Here is a 26049-nt window from a genome sequence, read left to right as displayed (position 1 = left end):
TCTTGCCTAAGGCAGCGCTAGAACTCACCGTCTCCTGGTGATTGGCTCAAAGTCACCCACACAGCTTTCATGCCTAAGGCGGCGCTAGAACTCACTGTCTCCTGGATTGGCCCAAAGTCACCCACACAGCTTTCATGCCTAAGGCAGCGCTAGAACTCACCGTCTCCTGATGATTAGCCCAAAGTCATCTACACAGCTTTTATGCATAAGGTGGCACTAGAACTCACCATCTCCTGGTGATTGGCCCAAAGTCACCCAGCTGGTTTTCATGCCTAAGGCGTGACTAAAACTCACCATTCTCCTGGTGATTGGGTCAAAGTCACCTAGCTGGCTTTCGTGCCTAAGGCAGGACTAGAACTCACCGTCTCCTGGTTTCTAGCCTGATGCCTTAACACAGAACATGCAGAATTCGACACTAGGAGAAGAGTTCAATAATTCAACCGTAATGATTCGTTTGATGTTCCTAATGCACAAAATTGTCCTAAACAGCAGTTAGGAGAAACGAGAGTCAATGATTTTGGTTGGGAGATACAAGTCAAAAGAAAGTGCCACAATTCAGACAACCAGAAATGGATATTCATAGTTTAATGAGCCCGCTTAAGCTCCATAATATATAATAAATTTGGTATAAAATGGTTTGTCGTGAATGCGACTGCTTGAGGGCTCCTGGATTGGAGCTGAAAGGCGAAAGGGAAGCAGTATGCTCCCTCCCACATGTTGGGGTAGGCCTCGATAGAAAAACACATATGTATGTATGTATGTATGTATGTATGTATGTATGTATGTATATATACACACACACACACACCGTGTTTCTCCAAAAAGACGCACCTTGCAAAGAAGCCCTATCACGTTCTTGAGCGCATGCGATCAAATTAAGCCCCACCCACAAAATTAGCCCTAATTAAGACCCCGCCCACCCAGGGGTGCAGGGGATGGGGTGAGGCAAACAGGTAAAAAATAAGCTAGGGTGGGGGATGGGTGTGTGTGTGGTGGAACTGCCGTACTTACCAAGACTCGCACACCCCAACACCTGCCTCGCCTTCTTCTGTGGCCGCTTGCCGCCAACTCACACGTATCGCCCCGGCCTCCGTTTCGCCTTTAGATGCCTGCTGGAAGGCATCTGCAGCCAATAACAGAGCTGCGGATTGATCCGGAGCTCTATTATCGGCTGCAGAGGGCTTTCCGGAAGCGGTGAAACAGCGGTCGGGGCGATGTGTGCGAGTGGCGGCAAACGGCCGCAGAAGTGGGCCAGCAGCGGGCTCCTGCTGGGCGGGGCTGCCGGTGCCACCGCCGCGAGGTGAGTCAATAATTAGAACCCTCGAAAAAGAAGGCTTAGCCCAGTGATGGCTAACCTTTTTGCCATCGCGTGCCAGGAGAGAGGGGGCGGGGGAGGGTCGCGCACACACGTGCCCATTCACATGCGCACGCAACCCCACCCACCCCCGCTCCTGGCACATGATGGCCTGGTAGGCCCGTTTTCTTTCTTACCTGGTTCCAGATCCTCTCTATGCATCTGGGAAGGGAGAAAACAGCCTTTCCCACTCCCTTGGAGGCTCTACGGAGGCTGAAAGGGCCCATTTCCCAACTCTCGGTGGGACAGGAAGTGACATTTTTTGCTGTCCCCAGCCTCCAGAACCTCTCTAGGAGTCTCTAGGAGTCTCTAGGAGCCTCTCTAGGAATCTCTGGAGGCTGGAGACAGGAAAAAACGTCACTTCCTGTCTCACCGGGAGTTGGGAAATGGGCCCTTTCAGCCTCCGTAGGGCTCCAAGGGAGTGGGAAAGGCTGTTTTCCCCCTTCCCAGATGCATAGAAAGGATCTGGAGCCAGGTAAGAAAGAAAAACGGGCCTTCCCCACCCCCCCGGCCCTCCAGAGGCAGGAAACAGCCTGTTTCCCTACTTCTGGTGGGCCCAGAAGGCCCGAAAATCAGTTGGCCGGTGCGCGCATGCACCCCAGAGCTGAGCTGGCATGCCCACTAATATGGCTCCATGTGCCACCTGTGGCACGCGTGCCATAGGTTCGCCATCGCAGGCCTAGCCCTTTTTTTCGGGGAAGGGTGGGTGGGTCAAAAGAAAATAAGTCCCGGCGGGTAAGCTAAAACACTGCGGCCTTTTTCCATCCAAATTATACTTTTGACAATGAACAAACCAAGCACATAATCTGCAGCTTGACGTATTAGATCATGGAGAACCGCACATATTTGCAGACATGAAAATAAACATACCGTTTGCAGAAAGCTGGAACAGCAAACAGACTCAAGGGAAGAGCGAGCGAGATCTCCTTTTTTTTCCGCTCGTGAGTAATGACTGTATTTTTAAACCTTCTAAGTTCCGCGTCTTTATTGGTGCCCCTCTTGCCAAGAATCTGTTCCTAACGGTAAAACATTCTTGAAAGGAAAGTCACCGCAATTGGAGTTTTGTTTTTTGTACTGCTAACATGTTGGCATTCACAAAGAATTCCTCCAGAAAGAGAAGGATACAGGTAGTTCTCGATTTACGACTCTACCATGGAGCCCAAAATTTCTGTTCACTAAGCAAGAAAGTCATCAAAAGGAATTTGGCCCTGTTTTACGACCTTTCTTGCTTCAGTTGTTAAGTGAATCACTGCAGCTGTGCCAGGGGTGGGACTGAGAAATTTTAGCAACCAGTTCTCTGCCCTGTTGCTGGGTGGGTGTGGCCATGGTGGGCGTGGCCTACTCGGCCTCCTGCATCATTGGGGGGGGGGGCTTTTTGCCCTCCCCAGATTCCGGAGGCTTTCCTCGAGCCTCTGGGAGGGCGAAAACGGCCTCCCCCGGGCTCCATAGGCCCATTTTTTGCCCTCCCAGAGCCTCTGCTCAGGTCCTGCACTTATCTGGCATCCAAAACGGGCTGCGTGGAGACTCCTGGGAGGGGCGGGGTGGGCTGCGTCAGCCAGTCCTTGCAACAACCGGTTTGGCAAACCAGATTAAAATTAAGATCTGGTTCGCCCGAACTGGTCAGAACCGGCTGAATCCCACCCTTGAGCTGTGCTTATAGTTACATGGTTGTTAAGTGAGTCTGGGTTCCCCATTTGCTAATCACCAGGAGACTGTGAGTTCTAGTCTCATCTTAGCCATGAAGGCCAGCTGGGTGAACTTGGGCCAGTTACTCTCTCTAAGAGTTGTTCTTTTGGGGGAAATAGTGTTCTGACCTGGCTCATGTTCCTCCCCAGCCTCCTCACTGTCCGACTCTGCTGCCAGCTCTGCAGGCTGCCGGCGGACCACAACAAATAGGAGGAGAAGGTGTTGTGACCTAGGCTTACTGAGTCATTACAAGACGCAATTAATCCCAAACAAACCTATTTTATTGTAACAGCTGAGAATTACGTTCATTCCCAGCTGAGTCCCAGTTAGTTGCAAAACAAGTCCTTCGGAAGAAGTCCTTTGGGATAATCACCAACCTTTATCTTCTTTGACACCCTGCCAAAGGCCTTACTTGGCAAAGCCCCACGGAGTTCAGAAACAAACAAGAGATGCTGACTGGAAACAGAATTAGCAACGTTGCTTTCCTGCAAAAGGCCCCAGTGCCTTTGTTTCTCTCTTATGGGAGGGGCCAATTATCTCCTGGCTTTACTCCCGAGTTGTCCCTCTTGCTTTAGCTGCTCTTGCCTTCTGGCAGCTCGGAGTATGTGTGCACTAGGAACAGGCTTCTCCTGCTCCTCTGCCTCTCTGTCTGACTCTGGGGGCTCCGGAGTCCGCACATTACTCCCAGATGGCCCTGGCCCCCTCTCTGTCTCCGATGCAGAGCCCTCATCCGGGCCTTCCCCAGACTCCAGAACAGGCCCATGTTCCTCCCCAGCCTCCTCACTGTCCGACTCCGCTGCCAGCTCCGCAGGCTGCTGGCGAACCACAACTGAAGGCGTGTTAGATATGCTCATCATCTTGAGTTATTATTAACAACAACAACAGTAAAATAAAATATGACCAGTCTTGATCATTTCCAGTTATCTGGATTTCAATTCCCAGAATTCTCAGCAATTACTAGAGCACTGTGGGAATGGAAACACATCTCAAAGAGTTAGAAACACGCATTTTTAATCTCATGTTTGTTGTTAGGTTCTGTGGTTTCAACTACAGGCATTTAACATTTCTATTTTTTTAAAAAAAAACCTTATTCCAATCTACTCTCATAGTACTCAATTAGAGAGAGATTAAGTATCACCTTTTGGAAGAATATACTAGGAGAGTATTAAAATAAAAGAGTGTTTCTTCTTCTAATGGGATCCTAATCTTCGAATCCTCTCCTAAGGGAATTTAAGATTAGTGCCAATTTTTTTTCCCCCTTCAAGCCACCGTAAAGCCGCATGTTGGGATGCTTTGAACGAAACGCTGACATTTTCAGCAACTCATTTTAGATTTCAGAAGTTTTATGGTATTCTTTTTTCCAGACGCCTCTTCAGTTTCTAAAGTTTATATTCCATGGCTTTGCAAAACCATATTATATTTGATCGATTGCCGATGGCAATGGGAGAATATTCAGGTATCTCCCTTGACAACTTGCCCTCTTTGCTAGAGTGTTGTTTTTTTTAAGAACCAATCCCCCTTACCAGAGGGAGCCCCCTTGTGGAGTACTGTGAAGCCGTTACCATGGCAACTCCACTGTGCTGTACAGTAGAAGCCATTTTAAGGAACAACAGCCTGTATCTTAACAGAACTTGAATCCAAAATGCACAATATCGCTGTCAAAACTACTGTGATTTGACACTGTAGATATAATTCGTTCCTTTTCATTTCAGCGGCCCAGGTGTTCCAGAGTTATGCTGGAACACACAAACAAAGAGCCATTTTTATATATATAAAAAAGAAGATAGATTAAGGCATAAGGTACACGGACTTACAATGTATATTAACATTTCACCTAAATTAAAAACACAGTAAAATATGAATGTTATACAGATTTATGCCGGTAGTCCTCAACCTATAATCATTCATGTATAATCGTTCAATGTTCCAACAGCTTTGAAAAAAATGACTTGTGATCATTTTTCACACTTATGACCGTTGCTGTATCCCCCCCTTAGTGATCAAAACTCAGATGTTTGGCAACACTCATATTTATGACGGTCCCAGTGTCCCAGGGTCATGTGATCCTCTTTTGCGACCTTCTGACAAACTCAACAGGGAAGCCAGATTCACTTAGCAACCATGTTACTAACTTATACAGGTAGTCCTCGACTTACAACAGTCCATTTAGTGACCATTCATAGTTACAATGGCACTGAAAAAAGTGACTTAAGTCCATTGTTCACATTTACTACCGTTGCACCATCCTCATGGTCAGGTGATCCAAATTTGGATGCTTGCCAACTGGTTCATACTTATGACCATTGCAATGTCCCAGTTACATGTGATCCCCCTTTGTGACCTTCTGACAAGCAATGTCAATGGGGAAGCCAGATTCACTTAGCAACCAGGTTACTAACTTATCAACCGCAAGGCTTCGCTTAACAACTGTGGCAAGAAAGGTCGTAAAATGGGGCAAAACCGTTTTGCTTAGCAATGGAAATATCTGTGTCCATTGTGGTTTAAAGTCGAAGAGTCCCTGTACACATAGGTATAGAAGCCACAATCATCATCATCTTTTAATGACCCCATAATCCCTTGTGGGATAAAATCTGGGCAACTGAATGGAGCTGAGTGTTTACTGGCCAGATGCCTTTCCCGTCGCCAATGCAGAGCTTTTTTCAGCAGATATATTCCTATTGTGCCCAGGGAGAGAAATATCTGCCTCTACCTAGTATCGAACTCACAGCCTCCTGATTGTGAGGCGAGAGCTCCACCTCTAGGCCACCGCACCACTCGTATAGAAGCCACAATGACAACCAAAATATTGTGGTATTCTCGAAGGAACCGATAGCAAAGAGATAAGAATGTGCTTGTGATCAAAGGATTCTGCTGTAGTCACCATTTTGCATTTTTTTAGACCTTCCCAAAAAAGACGGTCCATGATCTCATCACACCACTGTGGTGGACTCTGATCACCAATCCTTTTGACTGTCATCGATCACCCATATTCTGTAAAATCGAATGGATCCCATAACAGAAATTTTAATTTGATTTAATTTAATTTAGAAAATTTATATTGCCGCCGATTCGCACATGGCGACTCAAGGCAGCTTACAGGAATATAAAAACATCATATATAAAAAAATAAAATTAATAGAAGAAAATAATCAAATAATCCATTAATAAAATAATATAAAAGTACCCCTGTCAGCATTCTGATGCTGCCATAAAAAGACGAGGCTTGACTTTTCACCTACTTATTTCTCTGTAGATAATATCCCCTAGGACAGTGGTCCCCAACCTTTTTATCGCCGCGGCCCGCTGAGCGCGCGCAGGGGTGGGGGCACGGCCCAGGAGCTTTTGCGCACGGCCCATTGCGCACGGCCCAGGAGCTTTTGCGCACAGCCCAGGAGCCTTTGCGCTGCAGCGTTCATGTCCCCCGGCCGCTGTGCGGCCCGGTGCCAGGTACTCCACGGCCCGGCACCGGTCCGCGGACCGGGGGTTGGGGACCACTGCCCTAGGAGATGGGATGGTGGGGGGAACATTCCTGTGGGGTGAGGTCAGAAGCTGGGGAGACTGACTTGGAAGATGGCCAATGAGAAGATGAGAATTGGGGAACGGAAAGGGAAGGGTTTGGGGGTCAGAGGGTTAGTATCGGCTACGACGAAGTCAGGGCCAGATCTGTCGTACTCAATAAATGGAATATTTCAGCAAAGATTAATTGTTTGGGAGTGCAATTTATTTGAGATGACATCGAAGCCTGACAACCCCACCCTGGCGACAACACATCACACGAGTCATTTAATGGGCTCCATCCCGCTCTGGGTTCCCCAGGCCCGCTGGCAGAACCAGGTCTTCAGCACCTTCCGGAAGAGTGTTAGTGGGGGCCATTCTAATCTCTGGAGGAAACGATGTTCCAGAGAGAGGGAGCCACCATGGAGAAGGCCCTTCTTCTGGGTCCCACCAGGTGTATCTCTTTAGGCGATGGGACCCACAACATTATTTGCCTCCCCGCTCTGGTGGGTCGGGTAGATGTGACCGGCAAGAGATGGTCCCTCAGATCACCTGGTCCCAAGCCATGAAGGGCTTTAAAGGTGACAACCAGCACCTTGAATTGCACCTGGAAGCAAATCGGCAACTAATGCAGGAATATTTGTATATTATGGGAACGTATTAAAGGAGAGCTGTGGAACTACCGTGTTTCCCCAAAAATAAGACCCTGTCTTATGTTTTTTTGAACTCCAAAATAAACTTTTTATTTATTTATTTATTTAATTGGATTTGTATACTGCCCTACTCCCGAAGGACTCAGGGCGGTGAACAGCCATAGAATAAAACATGGTCTTATTATTTTGGGGCGCGTGGAGCAAGATGGGGCTCCTCTTGCCATCTTACCTGATTTCCAGCTCTGCACTGAAATATTTTCAGGGAGGGCTTATTTTTTTGGCGGGGAGGAGACTTATTTTAGCGCATGTGTTCAAAAGCCCAATTGGGCTTATTATCAGGGGATGTCTTATTTTTGGGGAAACAGGGTAATATCCCACTTTCTCATGGACAGTGTTCAATATTAAACTTGGTTAGTCAACGAACACATGTTCAAGATTGTTTGCGAAGATGCCAACTCAGCAAAGCAGGGGAAGCCATAACCATGTTTAGAACGACTATAAGCTACTACCAGAACTACCATAAAACTACACAAAGAAGATGCTGAGATCCTAGAAAGAGTGCAGAGAAGAGCAACAAAGATGATCAGGGGTCTGGAGGATAAACCATGTGATGAACAATTGAAGTTCTAGTCTAGCAAAAAGACGGACTGGGGGTGACATGATGAAATAACCATTGATTAACCATGATAAGGAGTCTTACAATATTTGAGGGGTTGCCACAAGGAAAAGGGGGTTCAACCAATCCTCCAAAGCACCTGAAGCCAGGTCAAGAAGCAATGGATGGAAACTAATCAAGGAGAGAAGCAACCTAGAAATAAGGAGGAATTTCCTGACAATTCAAGTTTTCAAGAAAAGATTGGACAGCCATTTGCCCAGAATGGTATAGGGCGGGTGTCGGCAACCCGCGGCTCCGGAGCTGCAGGTGGCTCTTTGACCCCTCTCCTGCGGCTCCCTGCCGACCCAGTGGCGCGACCTACTCTCCGCCCCAAGACACTGGTCCAACCCGGCCATGGCCGATGCCAACCTCGCTAACATGAGGGATGGTGGGGTGGGATTGGGATCCGAGAGGAGGGTATGACCGAAAGGGGGACAGGCCTGCAGCTGAGAAGCGAGCACGAGCTGCCGCTGTGGCTTCCCCGAAGATGACCCTCCTCCTCCTCCTCCTCCTCCTCCTCCTCCCGTGACCCCCTGAGCCGGGCTCAGCCAAAGTGCAACGAAGGCACACAGAGTGGGCGGATTGATCCCTGGGGTGGGAGTATGAGGTTCGGCGGGGCCAGCCCCCTTTTCCCACTGCCCTGAGCTTTTTTACTTCTCTGAGCGGTGCCGCCGCCAGCATAGATTGAAAAGCGTCCTCCGGGCGGTGAAAATCCCCTGGGCGAGATTTAAAGCCTCCCGGAGGACGTTTCTCAATCAATGCCGCCGGCAGCACTGCTTCGTTTGCTTGACGGTATCCCCGCTCGTGTACACCCGGCCAGGGCGTCGCGTGAGGAGAAGGGTCATCTTTGGAGAAAGCTGGCTGGGGAATTCTGGGTGTTGAAGTCCTCCAAGGCTTAAAGCTACCAAGGTTGGAGACCCCTGCTACAGACAGTACAGAACCTGCTTTCTGTTAGCCTGGAAATACCGGCCGAGCTGCAGCCTAAATGAGATTTATTTCAAGCCGGGAGAAGGATTTTATTTTATTTCCTTTTTATTTGTCACTGGATAATCAAAACCAGGATCACGGGTAGGGCAGGAAGAGAATCTTCACCGGTGGCGGGTCCTGCATTCATCGGTTGCTAAGCAACGGTGTCAGAGGGTCTCCCATTCTCCTGGGGATCTCTCGAACGCGTCTACAGGCAGCATCGGCGGAAGAGCGGTGATGAATGGCTGGGTTACCTCTCCACAACCGCAGCCGCCTTGCGAAACGCCGCTTCCAAAATGGGGTGTGTGCGTTTTTGTGTGTGTGTCTCTGCGTGTGCCTAGACTGTGAAGCACCTGAGAGCCGTCACTCTCATTTTCCGAGTGTTTTCAGCTGCATCTTTCTGGAAATTTTTGCAAATCTATTTTTTTTGGGGGGCACATTAATATCTCTGGAATCCTGCAAGCGCCTCTTGCTGGGGGCTCTGACAATATGACCGCCACAGGAAGAAGGGGGGGGGTGTATCTCCCCTTTTGCAATCCATCCGATCGTCTCAATCACACACTATGAGATCAACCTACTTTCCTTTGTTACGGTATTTCCCTTCTTATATATATATATTCATACTCCAAGTGTCGGAGTCAATAAATCTGGGAAATGCTCTTTGCAAGGCAGCACACCCACAGTTGCTTAAGGGGGCAAGAAAAAAAGAAAAGGAGGCAAAGAACGAATTAAAACACAGGCGAGGCTTGGAGCTTGGCGAGAGACCCACACACTCGCTGTGGGGGCAGGGATAATGTTGCAACAGGCCATCCGCAACCCTCATGGAGAGTGGAAATCTGCCAGAGCAGGGCGGGGAGGCCACATTATGTATGCAAACCCTGCTAGATTACGACACGTTTTCTTGGCTGTGTAAAAGGGATAGGTTTACAACAAGTAGTCCTCGGCTTACAACGGTTCATTTCCCGACCGTTCAAAATTGCAACGGCACTGGAAAAAAGGGACGTGGGAGCGTATTTCACCCTTACGACCGTGGCGGCATCCCCGTGGTCACGGCATCAAAATTGGGGCGCTTGGCAACCGACTCATATTTATCGCAACAGCAAGAGCACTTAAGACTTATATACCACTTCACAGTGCTTTTACATCCCTCTCTAAGCGATTTACAGAGTGAGCCTCTTGCCCCCAACAATCTGGGTCCTCATTTGACCCACCTCGGAAGGATGGAAGGCTGAGTTCAACCTTGAGCTTGGTGAGACTTGTTCTGCCAAATTGCAGGCAGCCGGCAGTCAGCAGAAAGAGCCTGCAGTACTGCACTCTAACCACTGCGCCACCACGGCTCTTCTATTTATGATAGTTGCAGTGTCCGACAAGCAAAGTCAGTGGGGAAGACAGATTGACATCACAATCATGATTACTGACTTAGCAACGGCAGTGGTTCGCTTAACAACTGGGGCAAGAAAGGTGGTAATTATGAGGCAGAGCCCACATAACAAATGCTCTGCTTAGCAACGTAAATTGTGGGCTCAACTGTGGTTGTAAGTCAAGCTGGGTTTAAAGGATATACTATAGATTTGCCTCCTAGCATGAAAGGGCTGGGCCTTTGATTTTTAACAGACAGGTCAGAGCTGGCTCTGGGGTCTACCTGAAGTTACTTGGATACTGTAGTCTATCTATAAAGGGCGGCCCTTGAAGACCAGTTGAAAAGTTCAACTGGTCCAGGTTGTAACAGCATTCACAGCAGTGGTGAAATGCACTTCGGTACCAGTTTGGGAATGTGCAGAGCCTTCTGCACATGCACAGAGGGTAAAAATGGGATGTAATGACGTCCCGGTGGGTGGGCGGAGCCTCCCGCCACCAGCGCTACTGGTTCGCGCGAGCCGGATAGATCCGGCCAGATTTCACCGCTGATTCACAGTAATGGGGAATCTCAGGTTTGCTCATGTAACATCTCTGTTGCTGCACCAACTTCCCATTTCTTTCCAGGTGCAATTCATAGAATAGAGAATAACAGAGTTGGAAGGGATCTTGATGGTCATCTAGTCCAACCCACTGTTCAAGCAGAAAACCCTATACCATTCTAGACAAATGACTATCCAATTTCTTCTTAATAGCCTCCAGTGATGGAGCACCCACAACTTCTGAAAGCAAGTCGTTCCGCCGATTACTGTATTTTTCAGACTATAAATCGCACCTAAATTTAGAAGAGGAAAACCAAAAAAAAAAAAGTTTTTGGCCTCCCTTTTTTCAGCCCATTTTTGAGGCTGGTTTTGGGGCTTTCTTTGGACCATTTTCGAGGCTTTTTTTTGGCCTGTTTTCGATGCTTTTTTCAAAAAAAAACAAAAAACCAGGCCTATAAAAGCCCCCAAAACAGACTGAAAAAAAGGTCTGAAAAAGGCCCCCAAAAAAGGCCCGAAAACAGGCAAAAAACAGCTGGTGGGTGGGCAGGGCTTTGGCAATATTTGGTCTATGAGACGCACAGACATTTTCACCCCCTTTTGGGAGACAAAAAAGTCTGAAAAATACGGTAATTGTTCTCAGTGTTAGGAAATTTATCCTTAGTTCTAGGTTGTTTCTCTCCTTGATGAGTTTCCATCCGTTGCTTTTGTCCAGCCTTGTTTTTTTTCCCCCCAAAGTCAGGGTGATTTGATTTAAACCGAATTGATTTAAATCACAATTTAAATCATGATTTAAATCACTAGTAAAAAGGCTTGATTTAAATCAACTCGATTTAAATCATAATTTTTAAAGAGCAACGGTCATCTCTGCTACTCCTTTGACCCACTGTTGACTCACCGATAGTCCCAGTGTTGCAGAATATACAGCCTCATGCTACATAACTAAGCTCCATTTCATGCTGAATAAACTAAATTATTTATGTATCTTAAATAGAAAACTATCTTATGATAGATTTTTACCCCAAAAGTTTTTTATTAAAATAAATTCGATAAAAATAAAAAAAAAATCTGATTTAAATAAAAAAAATCTGATTTTTTTGATTTTTTTAAAAAAATCATTGATTTTTATCCACCCTGCCCAAAGTTCAGGACAGAATGATGTTGGCTGGTCCCATGTTTGATTTCCGAGACTTTAGCTGAAGGTCTGAACTAGATTTGTGTGTTTGATGGCCCAGGATTGTAGGGTTCAATGGGAGACATTTAACCCAAACTCCTACTCGGTGCAGGAATCCAACTTAATGTATCTCCGTCAAGATAATAGGGTAAATTGATTTAGCAGTTACAGAATTAGTGCTGTATGCAAATGATGGGAATTATGTCGGTGGCATGATGATGGAAATTATGCACTGTACCTACGCCACATCATTTATGTAATGATATCCTAATGCTTCTGTCTTCTATAGACACACACACACACACACACACACACACACACACACACACACACACACACAAAGAAACTGGGCTCACTGGGGTTCTGCATATTTTGAAAATGATTGGAAAGAAATATGCCCAAAATTAGCTCTCGTTGGGTTTTTCTTCTGTTGTCAAAATTCTAATAAAGTTTATGGAAGAGAGCTTCCCAAACAGAATGGCGTGCGGCATTTCTTCAACGCAATTTTTACACATAAGCAAGAAGAAAAGAGGAAAACGAATACGACACACAGGTAGTCCTCAAATTACGACCACAACGGAGCCCAAAATTTGTGCTGTTAAGTGAGACATTTGCTAAGTGAGTTTTATCCCGTTTTGACGATCTTGCTTGGCAGGAAACCCTAAAAACATTTCAGACAAAGAGTTGTCCAATTTTTTGTTAAATACTTCCAGTGTTGGAGCATTCACAACTTCTGGAGGCAAGTTGTTCCACTAATTAATTGTTCTCAGTGTCAGGAAATATCTCCTTAGTTCTACGTTGCTTTTCTCCTTGATAAATTTCCACCCATTGCTTCTTGTCCTATCTTGAGGTACTTTGGAGAATAGCTTGACTCTCTCTTCTTTGTGGCAATCCCCTAGATCAGAGGCCTTCAAACTTGGCAGCTTTAAGACTTGTGGACTTCAACTTCCAGAATTCTGGGAGTTGAAGTCCACAGGTCTTAAAGCTGCCAAGTTTGAAGACCTCTGCCCTAGATATTGGAACCCTATCATGACATCCTCATTTCTTCTTTTCATTCAACTGCAACCATTCTCCATATGTCTTAGCTTCCAGTCCCCTAATCATCTTTGTTGCTTTTCTCTGCACACTTTCTAGAGTCTCAACATCTTTTTTTTATATTGTGGTGACCAAAACTGGATGTAATATTCCAAGTATGGTCTTACCAAGGTCTTATAAAGTGGTCCTAATAAAATGACACACAGCTTTTGGGAATCTTTTCAAGTTTTGGTTGGTGATCCTTCTCTACCCCAAATTAGATATTCTTATGAACTAGCATCATGTAATTCTCTTTAGTTGATGGCCACATCTCTGCTCCTTCACAGTTCAAATATCTTCCTTATCTAATTTGCATCTAGCTTTTGTAAATTTCTCAGATTAACAGAGGTGGAAGAGACCTTGTAGGTCATCTAGTCCAACTCCCCGCCCGAACAGGAGACCCTACACCATTTCTGACAGATGGCAGTCCAATCTCTTCTTGAAAGCCTCCAGTGATGAAGCTCCCACAACTCCTGAAGGCAACTTCTGTTCCATGGGTTGATGTTCTCACTGTCAGAAAATGTCTCCTTATTTCTAGGTTGAATCTGTTTACAGTCATGTTCCCAGCTAGAACTTCTGTCTGAAAAGACTTGTGCTTGTATCATTAAAGTTGTCACATACAATCCAGTCAGAACTCCCTAGTACAGTGGAGTTCTAGGAGTCTCTGGAGGCTGGGGACAGCAAAAAACATCACTTCCTGTCCAACCCGGAGTTGGGAAATGGGCCGTTTCAGGCCTCCGGAGGGCTGGGAAGGCTGTTTTCGACCTCCCCAGATGCATAGACAGGATCTGGAGCCAGGTGAGAAAGAAAAATGGGCCTTCACCACCTCCACAGGCCCTCCGGAGGCAGGAAACAGCCTGTTTCCCTACTTCTGGTGGGACCAGAAGGTCCGAATATCAGCTGGCTGGCGCACGCATGCATGCCAGAGCTGAGCTGGCGTGCCCACTGATATGGTTACGTGTGCCACCTGTGGCACGTGTGCCATAGGTTCGCCATCACGTCCCCAGTAGCTTCTGTGTCCCTCAGGATCAATCTCAAGAATAATAACTGTACAATTATAGCGACAGAATAATCAAAGCATGGTTGGAATTGTCTGCAAAAAGGATCAGTCCAGAGACTGATCAAAATTCAAAGACCAAATATAGAACATAGTGTCAGGGATCCAAGTAACATACCCACAGCAAACAAAACTCTGAGGCAGGTAGATCCCTCAAAGGATAGTTTTATTTACGCACGGTCACTCAAGCATTCGTCACTTCCCGCCTGGACTACTGCAATGCTCTCTACATGGGGCTCCCCTTGAGGTGCACCCGGAGGCTCCAACTGGTCCAGAATGCGGCCGCGCGGGGGATTATGGGAGCGACGGGGCGCTCCCATGTGACACCCCTCCTGCGCGAGCTGCACTGGCTTCAGGTGGTCTTCCGGGTGCGCTTCAAGGTGTTGGTGACTATCTTTAAAGCGCTCCATGGCTTAGGGCCTGGGTATCTACGAGACTGCCTTCTGTCGCCAATAGCCTCCCACCGGCCAGTACGCTCGCACTGAGAGGTGCGAGCGTACTGGGTGCCATCGGGTGCCGTCGGCCAGACAATGTCAGCTGGCGACCCCCAGGGGGAGAGCCTTCTCTGTGGCGGCACCCGCCCTCTGGAACGACCTACCCCCAGAAATATGCATGATCCCGGACCTCCGGACTTTTCGTTGGGCCCTTAAAACTCACTTATTTCATCTAGCCGGGCTGGCTTGATCCCATCTTTCGGTTTTAATTTGTAACTGATTTTATTGGGGTGTTTTTAAATTGTGGGCCGAAATTATTTAATATCTTTTTAAATTGTTTTAAATTTTGTATGCTACGTTTTACCTTGGCTGTTCACCGTCCTGAGTCCTGCTGGAGAAGTGCGGTATAAAAATCAAATCAAATAAATAAATAAATAGTTTTATTTGATATTGGTACAGATCTGGTAAAAACCGACTCTGAAGGTTCCCATGGTTTTCACCTGATTAAAAGTAGAAGTTTTTCCCCTTCCCCAAACTATCAATCACATGGTCCAATCAACGTGCTGTCTGGTTGCTTGGTAACACTGCTCCTCCTCTCTCTTACCAGGTGTAAGAATGTCCTTGGTTCCCAGGGGAAAGTATTTTGTTTTGGCTACAAAACCCCAGCTATCTCTAATCCCCCCTCCCTATCCCTCAGCTCCAGTGTGGCAACAATGAAACTCCAAGATGGCTTCGGTCAGATCAGCTTCAGGGTTGACACATTCAAGACCTCTAAGGGACCTTAGAGGTCTTCTAGTCCAACCTCCTGCTCAAGGCAGGAGATCATATATTATCCCGGTCAAATGGTTGTCCATTCTATGTTTTGTTGTTGAAAACTTCCAGTGATGGAGCCCCCACAATTCCAGGAGACAAGCTATTCCGTTGATTAATTTTTTTTCCATGTTTCTCCTTACTTTTATACCTTCTTACCACCAAGTTCCGCTGAGGCAATGATTACAAATTACATGCAACTAAACCTAAGATATTTAGTTGTGACCACAGTGTATCGGGGGACTTCTGTGGTGATCTAATGCTCCCATTTTTCCACCATAAGGCTTCGGGGGGCTGGTCTGTGGTGGATTGATTAACGTGCCTTTTCATGTTGGGCAAGTCTAGGAGCTTAAGCCTGGAGAAAACCACTAGATATTTGCTATCCCATGAGCCTTCCTACCACAAACCATATTACTCAATCATACTTAGCCGCTCTTAAGCTTCTCCACCTCGAACGAGGTAATTTGTTAGACCAACCAAAAAAATAAAATAAAATAAAATTAATCCAACACGTTAAACCCTTAAAGATCACTAGCTATTCTCCTCCTTTAAGCTACTGTTCCAGCAACAGAACTGGCTTAAAACAGCTGGGATCATGGACATCTGCGCAAGAGAATGGCTTTGTGTAAATGACAGGAGTTGTGTAGCGATCCGAGGAATGGTAACTGAGATCTTCTCCAACCATCTTGTCTTTTTCATCCAAATGGGGATGAATGACCTCGTCATGGGAGACCTTGGGGGGAAAAAAAAAAATCTGTGGCGACTATGACACCATAGTCAGGAAAGTGAAGAAATTGGAAGCAAAGCTAATCTTTTCTCAATTCTTCCTCCTTTACGGAAAGCAGAGATCAAGAAACGATGACGCAAGGCATTGTCTCCAAGTAAGATTGGGTTCTACCACAATGATTAATGCTATCTGCATGAAGGTATCTTCGGAAGAAATGGGATACACCTTAAAAAAAAAAAATGGAAGGAAGTGTTTGACAGAGGTTGAGTCACCAGGATGGTATTAAACCACAACAGGAGAAGGAAGGGTGGCAAAACTCCAGAACTATAGATGCAGAACACAAGGGGGGAAAAAAATCAACAGGCCAAGATGGGGGGGGGGGGGGGCCCTCAAATTTTCATAGGACACTACAACCAAAATGCCAGTAGGGGGTACTCACATCCTCAGAATGCTCATCAATGCACAAATATGGGGAGGGGAAAAAACCCCCTGAAGAACTAGAGATCCTAATTTAAGAAGACACATATGATGTGAGAGAACATAAGACCATCTGGGTAGGCTGAAGATGCAAATGAATTCTTTCTGCATGAAATGATCATCCCTTCAAAAAAGGCCATATCATAGGGATAATGGAGGATTTCAGTGGTTTTTAAAAAATTTCTTTTATTTATTAATTATTATTATTATTTTTTAAATTTGATTTGTATGCCGCCCTTCTCTGGAGACTCAGGGCGGCTTATAATGCGTTAAGCAATAGCCTTCATACTTTTATATATTTATACAAAGTCAGCTTATTGCCCCCACAAACTGGGTTTGCACCCCATCTTGTTTTGGAGGGACTGTGGGGGGGCTATGTTCTTGACCATCTGCTGGGAATCTAACTCTGTTAAGAGTCAGAAGAAAAGTCCAGCAAATGCCACAGAGAGGAAGGGGGTCAAGCTATATTCCAAGGCACCTGAAGGCCAGACAAGGAATAATGGATGGAAATTGAACAAGGAGAGATTCAACCTGGAAATAAGGAGAATTTTTCTGACAGTGAGAACAATCAACCCATGGAACAGAAGTTGCCTTTGGAAGTTGTGGGAGCTTCACCACTTGAGACTTTCAAGAAAAGATTGGACTGCCATTTGTCAGAAATGGTGTAGGGTCTCCTGCTTGAGCGGGGGGGTTGGACTAGATGACCTACAAGGTCCCTTCCAACTCTGTTAATCTGAACATCTGAACATTATCCTCTCTTGGTGACACTTTCATTTGTCCGAAGGGTGAGAGAAAAAACATGGACGTCTCCAAACGTGAACTTAATTCTCACTAACAGAGAAGATGTTACATCTTTTTTATCCTGCTCTACGGAGTGAAGAGTTGGTCTCTGACAGAAAGCCACTTGAAGAGACTACAAGCATTTGAAATGTGGATTTACAGCTGTTACGTATAAGCTGGGTTGACAAAATCAGAAATGTGGAGGTGATAAGCCGCCTGGGAAATCCAAGGGAAATTGTCAAAACCATAAAAAAGTAAAAGTTAGAATATTTTGGACATGTGATGCGACACCTGGAAAAATACGGCATCCTTCACTTAATCCTCCAGGGAAAGATTGAAGGCAAACGAGGTCCAGGCAGAAGAAGAAGATCATGACTTCAAAATCTAAGGGACTGGTTTGGACAAAACTCAGCAGCACTTTTTTGTGCGGCTGTTGATAAACATAGGATCGCCAATGTCCGATGATGAATATGGCTCAAGAAGAAGAACAGAGAAGAATTGGTAGAAGAATTGAAGGTAATGTATTTTTCAAAGTATAAGACACACTTTTTCCCCCCATAAAAGAGGATGAAAATTTGGGTGCGTCTTATACACCGAATGTAGCCCCGCCCACCCACCGGGCACGCGGAGGCGGGAATAGGTTATGGCAATCCCTGCAGCCTGAAACAGCTGATCTTCGGGAGGCCGATCCAACCGACAATCAGCTGCTTGTGCTAATCAGTCTGTGCTGAAGCTGAAATTGAAACGGGCTGTTTGCTGCAAGAAGGCAAATTGTTGGGAGGCAGAGGCAGATTTTTTTTTTTCTTGTTTCCCTCCCCCAAAAAAGATAGGTGCGTTTTATAGTCCGGAGCGTCTTATAGTCTGAAAAATACAGTATTTGATCTTTTGGAAGAAGGTGGAGATGCTTGGAACATCTGTGATATCTGGAAGAGGAGGAACCGAGAGAAGACAGAGGTCTATTCTGGTCTTCAGAAGAACAGGTCTTGATGAACTGTGAGGGAAGGTAGTTGAGATTCAGTGGCTTAAAATGCTGAAGGAGACAAGGACCTAGGAAGGATATGCAATTCTATGAAATGAGATACTGAAAGCACAATTGCAATTAATACCTACAAGAAGGGGTGTGGGAAATGTGACAATTCAAAAGAGGTCCATGGGGATATATATGCAGAACTCTCTTAATGCTGAAGAGAAAAGAAAGGAAGAAGCTTAAAACAAAGGAGAAGAGTAGATAAGTCTCCAGAAATGAGAGAAAACCTGTCAGGAGAGCTGAAACTCAGAATAAGTCGAAGACTTGTGAAAGATACCAAAAATAGCTACCTCCACCCCCAGGATAAAAGATTCTTTGTGTAGATGAGGAATAAGAGACAAGTCAAAGAAAGTACAGATCCATCGGAAGAAAAAGTGGGCAGAACGAAAAGGCAGATCTTCTTAATTCCGATTTTGCATCTGTCTTCCCTCAGAAAAGAAATGGAAGAAGGCTGGAAGATCATGGTTTTATCCCTCTGGGGAAAAGGGGAAGCTTAAATTAGACAAAGAGAGGACAAGAGAGAGCTTATTTAGTTGAATTCAAGGACTACACCCCAGGTTATTGAAGTATCTGGTGAATGGAACCACCATAAGATCATTTTTGGTAGTCTTTGAGAACTTCTAGGAGGCCAATTATCATCTCACCTTTAAAAAGGAAGAGAAATTAGGGACTTTTCAGCTTGATCTATATACCGGGCAACATCTTTGAAGAGATGAACTGCATCTTTATGAACATCTGGATAGGCAACCAACCTAGCAGGGGTGAAATCCAGCAGGTTCTGAAGAACCGGTAGCAGAAATTTTGAGCAGTTCGGAGAACTGGCAAATGCCACCTCAGGCTGGCCCCAGAGTGGGATGGGGATGGAGATTTTGCTATATTCTTCCCTCAGGAGTGGGGAGAGAATGGGGGTTTTGCAGTATCCTTCTCCTGCCATGCCCACCAAGCCACACCATGCCCACAGAACCAGTAGTAAAAAAAAAATTGGATTTCACCACTGCAACGTAGGATCTGTGACAATCAAACCATGACAAATTAACCTCATCTTCATTGATAAGAGTTATCAGCGTAGTAAGTAAGGGAAATGCTATGAACACTGCATCTCAAAGGTGCTTTTTCCAAAAGGCAAATGGACTTTCTTGCTGCTTTTTTCTCTTTGAAAATGTTTCGTTTTTGCCTAGTTTAATTAAATTGTGAGTTGTCTAATTTAATGAAAAGAAGGGGTGATATGAGAGCAGTGTTCCAACATCCAAGGAGTTACCACAAAGAAGAGAACCTATTAGGCATAAGTGGCTAAGACCCTGAGCTTGTCGATCGAAAGGTCGGCAGTTCAGCGGTTCGAATCCCTAGTGCCGCGTAATGGGGTGAGCTACCGTTATTTGTCCCAGCTTCTGCCAACCTAGCAGTTCGAAAGCATGTAAAAAATGCAAGTAGAAAAATAGGGACCACCTTTGGTGGGAAGGTAATAGTGTTCCGTGCGCCTTTGGCTTTTAGTCATGCCGGCCACATGACCACAGAGAAGTCTTTGGACAGCGCTGGCGCTTCGGCTTTGAAACGGAGATGAGCACCGCCCCCTAGAGTCGGGAACGACTAGCACATATGTGCGAGGGGAACCTTTACCTTTACCTTAATTCTCCAAAGCATCTGAAGACAGGACAAAGAGCAATGGATGGAAACTATTCAAAGAGAGAACCAACCTGCTAGAACTAAGGAGAAATTTTCTAACAATTAGAACAATTAATCAGTGGAACAACTTGCCTCCAGAAGTTGTGGGTGCTCCATCACTGGAGGCTCTTAAGAAGAGACTGGACAGCCATTTGTCTGAAATAATATAGGGTTTTCTGCTTGAGCAGAGGGTTGGACTAGAAGACCTCCAAAGTCCCTTCTAACTCTGTTATTCTTTCAGTTCTGAACTGAAGAAGCTTTTTAGATGAGAAGTGGAAACATTTTCAAAGAGAGAGGAAAATAAAAACCCAAGAAACTCTAAATGCCTTTTGAGGCAACCATGACCTGGATGATTTGAGAAATTCTATTGACCTTTATAAACACTGCAATCTTTGACAAGAGTGTCTCAGGATATTCTTCATGAAACGGTAAACTATGGGTTAGCTGATACTGCTAGATCAGCTCCTAAGTCGGCTGAGTGACTGCATTCAAAGTGTCCTGGTTAATGACTCCATCTCAGCTTGGATTGAGTCAATTGACACAAAGTGAAACTGTACTCTGGGCCTTATGTGATTCAACAGTTTTATCCACAATTTTGATGATGGCATTAAGGGGAGCCTTATCAGGTCTTCAGGTGACACGAAACAAAAAGGGGTGGCTACTATTTTAGACGGAAGAGAGAAAATGTAAAAAGATCTAGGTTAGAGCCGTGGACTGAAAAAAAATGGAATTTTGCAAGGAGAAATGTGACTTATGCTTTAAATGTCACACTTAAAATGTTTGCAAGTGTCTCCATGGTCACGTGATCAAAAAATTCAGATCTTGGCAACTGACTCATATTTATGACGGTTGCAGTGTTCTCAGGTCACATGATCCCCTTTTGTGACCTTTGGACAAGTGAAGTCATTGGGGAAAGCCAGATTCCCACTTAACAACCGTGTTACTAACTGAACAACCGCAGCGGTTCACTTAACATCTGTAGCAAGGAACTTCATCCAACGGGGAAAAAAAATTAAAATTTAACAACTGTCTCACTTAGCAACGGAAACTGTGGGCTCAATTGCAGTTGTAAATTAAGGACTACCTGCATTTATAAATGCAATCTTTGCATTTATAATGCAAAACACAGACACACAATTCTTCGCGGTCAAAATTCCTTAGCACAAACGGACAACTGAGAGATAATAGCACACTTGGAACATCTGAAGAATTGCCACATTGAAAAGAGATGGACTTATTTCTCTATTGCCCCAAAATCAGGAACGACAGGTCAAAAACTAAACAGAAAGAAGTTCAACCAGACAGCAGTTTAAGAATATCCTCACAATATGACCTTGCAGCCAGGAGATATATGAGCTCTCCTTGGCCTTCAAATCATCTTTGTATGGCTCTCTTGTTGAAGATGGTCAATGGAATCCTGCCTTCAGCTAGGATGGATGATGTCTGCTTGATTATAGACAATAGATCAGATATACCGTGTTTCTCTGAAAATAAGACCAGTTCTTATATTATTTTTTGCTCCAAAAGATGCATTAGGGTTTATTTTCTGGTTAGGTCTTATTTTGGGGGAAATACGGTACTAAATGCACCCATCTGGATGACAATCTTAACTGGGGTTTATTTTGGGGGTAGGGTTTATATTACGAGCATCCTGAAAAATCATGGTAGGATTCCCCCCCCCCCCCGGTTAGGTCTTATTTTCAGGGAAACAGGGTAAATGCAGTTAAACAACATGAAATAGTCATTTGTGTGTCTAGAAAGAGATGGGATGGGGGAGACAGCTCATTGCTGAAGGAAATCTCTTACCTGAAACAGTTGAGGAATCGTACGAGTTCCTGTCCTTCCTACTTGCTCTGAACGTCTGAAAGTCCTTCTCCCTGTAGGTCCCAAATCCGTCAAAGCTCCTTCTCTTTCCTCCGCTGGAGTCCCCATCTCGCTTGTCACTGGCAGAATTCATCTCGCCAAAGACATCCACATCGGCTCTCGTACTGCTCTCCGTGTTCCCGGCGTACTTCTTCAGGCAGGGGTCATCGCTGCTTGAGCTGTTCTTATCCTTGACCCACTGCTGAGTGTCGGAGAGCGACAACGTAGAGAGGGTGTCCACCTCGAAGCTACTCTTGGACCCCTTGTGTCCAGCTTCGCAGTGCTGGTGCTTCTGTTTGTCCTTGTGTTTGCCTTTCTCGGTCAACAAGGAGAGGTCCTTCTCGGAGACATTTAATCTCTCCCCCACCGAATGGCTGGAGAAGCCGGGAGACTTGCTTGCAAAGAGGCTGCTGAGGTCGTCGTGAGCCCCCAATATCCGCTCCTCCTTGTGCTTGTGCTTATGTTTGTGTTTCCTTTTGTGAAGTCGGCCACCGGATAAGGTGGTCCCCGACACCTTGGCGGAAGTCAACGAGGAATGGACATCTCCCAGGCCCATCCCTACGGGCGTCTGCAAGTGGACGCCGTGCTTGGCTTTATGCTTGGCAGTGTTGGGCATCTTCATGTGAGAACTTGGATGGAACTGGGGAGGGGGCACCGTAGGCCTCATGAAAGGAGACGCCGTGCCCAGGGTGTGAGACAAGTACAACGGGGCCGGGTACTGACTGTAGTAGCCCAGGTTCATCATAGGCATTGATGTGTAAGGCATTCCGTAGGGTGCATAGTAACTCCCGCTGGGAATAGGGTAACCAAACCCTTGTAAGAAAGGCACCTTCGTCATGGTGTCATTGGTTTTGGCAGGCCGACCGCGCTTTTTCTTAGACTTCATGTCGGAGGTCCTGCGAAGATACAGCAATGGGTCGTACTGGATATATGGCACAGGATAGTAGGGATCAAAATTGATCCTGAAAATGCTGGGGTACGGATTCTCGTGATAGAACGTGTAGCTTCGATGAGAAATTCTGAAGACTTGGAACTTACTGATCAGCTCCTCCAGGTCAGCCAGGAACTGGAGGTCATCTCTATTCTGTAAGTTTTTCCGCTTCCTCTTGTGCTTTGGCTTCTTCATGGACTCATGGGAGAGAAAATTGTCCACCATGAGATGCTTCGGCCTGTGGCTGTGCCTGTTCTTACTGCTGGTGTCTGACTGGACGGCTTCTGGGTTGTCCAGACTACAGAAATCGAAGGAGTATCTTCGGCGTGATTCTGAAGTCTTCTCGGCTTGATCTGCGGTGCTGTTGTTGTCCGTACCAATTCCGCTGTCGCTCGGGATGGTTTCTTCGCTATGGGACTCGCTCAGAGGAGACAGCGTGATTTCCTTCAGAGAACCAATGTCACACAGGTGGGAAGGAGAATTGGCCATGAGCCTGGGTGGGGACAACTTCCAAGTCCCGCTGTGGATTCCTTTCGGAGTTTTGGTGGGGAGCGCGCTGATGGGTTGTAGATTTGGCATCGTCTTTAACTCTGAAAAATTGGTGTCGGTCCTGGCAGGGCTAAGGTTGTCGTGAGAGCCCGCTAGCTGCATGGACAGCGGGTGAACCGTTGCTGGTGAGGAGGTCACGAGAGACTGCAAGGTTGAAGGCACGGCTGGGTGATCGGGCTGGCTAGATACAGGCCTCAAGTGTTTGACGACCGCCTTAGGGTCTTCCTGTGGAGACTGCAACTCAGATCTTGGCTTCCTTCCCCTCTTCTTGCCTATGTAGATCGTCCCTCGTTTGCTCACATTGATTTGCTTTCCTAACCTTGCGTCGATCGTTGGAGCCCCCGAGGTGGCTGGTGGCTGGGTTTTGGCTTTCAAAGATATATTACTGGAACACGATAAGATCTGACTCAAGAGGTTCTTCCTCTTGAGAGTCTTCATTTTGTTGATCGTCTTGATGGTCTTCTTATCCAGGACGCCGAGTTTGCCCACCTTTTTGTGAAATTTCAACTCGCCAGCCGCGTGTTCTTCTCCTGAAGGCATCTGAGCCAGGGTCACCAAGTTTCGCCTCCTCTTTCTTTTTTTTGTACCTGGGAACTCTCGACTGATTGGGCTGACAGGGCTGGTGGATGTTCCCTCATGGATGGTCTCGACAGTGAGCAAAGGTTGTTTCTTGGGTCGGCCCCTCTTCTTCTTGATGGGGGTTATCACTGTCAGACTGTCTGTGTTGGTATAGAGAGGGCTAGATGGTGTTATGGGATAAGCGGACGGAGGCTCTATCATCAGCTTCTCAGATGGACCCAGAGAAGGTTCCCGGAACATGCTTTTAGGTTTGCTACAAGTCCACCTTCGTTTGGCTGAAAATTTGGGGTGCTGAATCTCTGAATGCTTGCTGAGGGCAGGGATATCATTTGTCACTGAAACGGATGTGACGGTTGTGGCCTTTCTGAGCCTGGTCGCATTGCTTGAGGGCGATTTATTGGTCATCTCGGTTTTTTCCATGGGTACCACGGATGGAGATTCAATTTCAGGAGCTTTCCCTGGCTTTGTGACCCGGGGATCTTTCTTACACAAGTCAGTTTGGTTGCTACTCCGGCTGGCTACATCACTGCTTACATGTTGCCCAGAAAATGGAGATTTCTCCGTCTTCTCGGGAGCAACTTTGGTTGACTGTCTTTTCTTCCTTTTGTGACCAGGTGGCTCCCCTATTGGACCTTTGATCGGGATAGTAATTCGCACGTGGCTCGAATCATTTTCAGAAAGATTGGCAGAGTTTGGGCTTTGTCGGGGAGATGGTGGCTTGGTTGCGCTGGGTTCCTTTTTGCCATCCATGTGGATGTTGGGTTGGGCTTCCAATGACTTCTGAGTGTTCTTCACCCATTCTAGGTCTGTATTTGGGGCGGTCTGGTTGATTAAGTCTTTCTTACTGGACTTTTTCTTGGAGCTGGTGCTGGTTTGATCAAGGGGGTCTGCTTGTCCCCCTCCGTCTTGACTCAAAAATCCACCGCAGTCAACCAGATTGTTAGACTGGGATGCTAATCCATGAGAGTTTGAACCCGGGGTTGCAGTGCAAGAGGGAAGGTCTTTGTTATTACCGCCGCTGGTCAGCTGAGCCCAGGCGCTGCTGGAATTTGCCTTCTTCACTTGGGATTTGCTGAACGACAGTCCAGCCTCTGACCCTGAGACCTTAGGGGGATTAGTGGCTTCTCGGTTTGACTCCGGAGCAACGAAGCAAGTTTGAGAAGTCGATCCAGACTCAGAAGTCAACGACCAGTCGAGATGATGTTGGTTGCTATTTCTTTGCTGGTGCCGTGATTTTAAGGTGTCACTGGTGAAATCCTGGGGTAGCTCTGGATCGTAGTGAACCACGGAATGTTTCTGCAGCCTGTCATAACCCTGGTAAGAAGGGAGACAAGAAAAGAGAAAGAAGATTAAGCCTTTCCATCCTCAAAATATCTATATCTATCTATGTATCTCTCTGTTGTGACCCAGGCCCAAGTAAGTAGTAGGAAAATCAGTCAGTGAAAAACAAACTTTATTCGAACAGCTGAGAATTACTTCATTCCCAGCGTCATTCAACTAAATTAAAGCAAATTCTTCCCAACACAAATTCCTCAGTCCTATTGCAAACCTTAGTCCAATTAGGCAAACTGCCAAAGGCCTTTCTTGGCAAACGTTCAGAAGTCACAGATACAAAAATAAATACAAGACGTAGACGAAGACGACAAAGAAGAAGAAGACAAAGCTACCAACATTGTTTTCCGGCAAAGCCCAAATGCTGTTGCTGGTCTGTTTTAAGCCTTATGGGAGGGGCCAATCATCTCTTGGCCCTACTCCTGAGTTGTCCTCTTTGCCAGAGCTGCTCTTGCCTTCTGGCAGCTCTTCTCATGCGTCCATTAGGAACAGGCTCCTCCTGTTCGTCTGCCTCACTCCTATCAGTCTCTGGAGGCTCTGGAGTCCATACTTCACTCCCCGATGGCCCTGGCCCCATCTCTGCTCTGACGCAGAGCCCTCATCCGGGCCTTCCCCAGCCTCCAGGACTGGCCTATATTCGTCCTCAGCCTCATCGCTGTCCGACTCCGCTACCAGCTCCGCAGGCTGCTGGCGGACCACAACACTCTCTGTCTCTGTCTCTCTCTATCTACCGTATTTTTTGGACTATTAGAGGCACCGGAGTATGAGACACACCAAGATTTCAAAGAGGAAAACAAGAAAAAAAAGTGATTGGCCTCCGTGCATCTGGTTTTTGCTCTCCACTGCCCCCAGGAGCACTCTGCAGGCCT

At 46.3% G+C, this 26049-nt stretch overlaps 1 protein-coding gene across 2 annotated transcripts in view; it reads right to left on the bottom strand.

The window, feature by feature from the left end:
* SETBP1 (SET binding protein 1) overlaps nucleotides 1-26049 on the bottom strand; it is a 315488-nt gene that overhangs the window by 81652 nt on the left and 207787 nt on the right. For both annotated transcript variants that reach the window (XM_060690781.2, XM_087885503.1), the window contains exon 3: nucleotides 21733-25162. In XM_060690781.2, the coding sequence (XP_060546764.2) occupies nucleotides 21733-25162 (3430 nt within the window). The remainder of the gene's footprint in view (nucleotides 1-21732; nucleotides 25163-26049) is intronic.

This window comes from Pantherophis guttatus, chromosome 2 (assembly GCF_059756535.1).
Source record: "Pantherophis guttatus breed Tessera chromosome 2, ASM5975653v1, whole genome shotgun sequence".
NCBI lineage: Eukaryota > Metazoa > Chordata > Lepidosauria > Squamata > Colubridae > Pantherophis > Pantherophis guttatus.
The sequence above is the reverse complement of the archived record's forward strand: the minus strand, read 5'-3'. Positions and strand labels throughout refer to the sequence as shown.